We start from the raw sequence: 1,199 nt of genomic DNA, 5'->3' as shown, positions 1-1,199 counted from the left end.
TAGTATAGGAATCATACATAATTATAAGTAAAATGTTCACACAACATCTTACTATACTGTTTCATACGTATTATGTCACACAACATCTTACTATACTGTTTCATACGTATTATGTCACACGTCTTAGAATATTGTTTCATATATATTATGTTACACAACATCTTACTATATATTAACTAATTATCGTCTCAACAACGTGTAATAAAAATGAACTTATATTGTTTGTTTATTTTATTTTTGCTTTTCGATAGAATAGTTCTAAGTTTAAGTTTGGCCGAAACAATCTGTGTCGGCTGATGTTGTGAATGAGTTTGATTTGAACTAAAAGGAAGATTTTCATTACAAACATGCTATGAATAAACTCTGGTTGGTGAAGTAAAATAGTTTTTATTTTAACTGCTGTGGGTTAACCTCTCGCTTTATTGCTAGATAATAAGATATTCGAAAATAGGATTACCACAAAACCAAACAAAGCTCAGATATGTTACTCACCTTGAGGGATTCTCCAGCATTTTGCCTGAGTACAAGACACCACAGAAGAACAGACTTTAAAACTTCACCTTTCATGATCATAGCTCTTGGATGAGTTCTAACAGAAAGTCTTAGCAGAATGTTCAATCAGTGAGGCTCTCCTTCTGCTTTTTATTCAATTCTGTGGCCACATTGCAGATCTCCTGTTCTGCGCTAAAACTATCAAAATCATTACAACCATACGCACGTAGGTAAAGAATCTCGTTGAACATTGGCTGAGGTGGCAAGTAAAACCAGCGAATAGGAGCAGTGTGTAAGAAGAACTTCACGAGAACCACACACGTCACCAGGTGGGTTATTCTTTCAACTGATTCATTAGCGTAGGCTCTAAAGACCATCCTGACTACTCGTTATTCATCGTTTATAATCTTAAATTTATTACATAACATTTATAACCTATTCTTTTTCAATTAATGTATCTCAGAATGTAGAAATACTATGACTCGTACCTCATTGCTTTCATCAATCTGTCTGTAATGTTTATATATAAAACGCAGTAATTTGTCCAGTGAAACGTTTTCATGATTATACTTTTTTATTTATGTAATGTAATCTTTAGAATGCTTTTTTTTGGCTGAACTTATTTAATTTTATCTAAAAACTTACATACAAACTGCTCATCGCTTGGTTATGTTTAGAGCTGTAGGAACTTGTTGTTAACATTTGGT

General features: G+C 32.7%; 1 protein-coding gene across 1 annotated transcript in view; it reads right to left on the bottom strand.

The window, feature by feature from the left end:
* LOC106469514 (FMRF-amide neuropeptides-like) overlaps nucleotides 1–592 on the bottom strand; it is a 5,689-nt gene extending 5,097 nt beyond the window's left edge. Inside the window, exon 1 of the mRNA XM_022398053.1 lies at nucleotides 493–592. Coding sequence (XP_022253761.1) covers nucleotides 493–573 — 81 coding nt within the window. The 5' untranslated portion in view covers nucleotides 574–592. The remainder of the gene's footprint in view (nucleotides 1–492) is intronic.
* Nucleotides 593–1,199: the final 607 nt, after the last annotated feature.

This window comes from Limulus polyphemus, unplaced genomic scaffold (assembly GCF_000517525.1).
Source record: "Limulus polyphemus unplaced genomic scaffold, Limulus_polyphemus-2.1.2 Scaffold3522, whole genome shotgun sequence".
Classification (NCBI taxonomy): domain Eukaryota; kingdom Metazoa; phylum Arthropoda; class Merostomata; order Xiphosura; family Limulidae; genus Limulus; species Limulus polyphemus.
The sequence above is the reverse complement of the archived record's forward strand: the minus strand, read 5'-3'. Positions and strand labels throughout refer to the sequence as shown.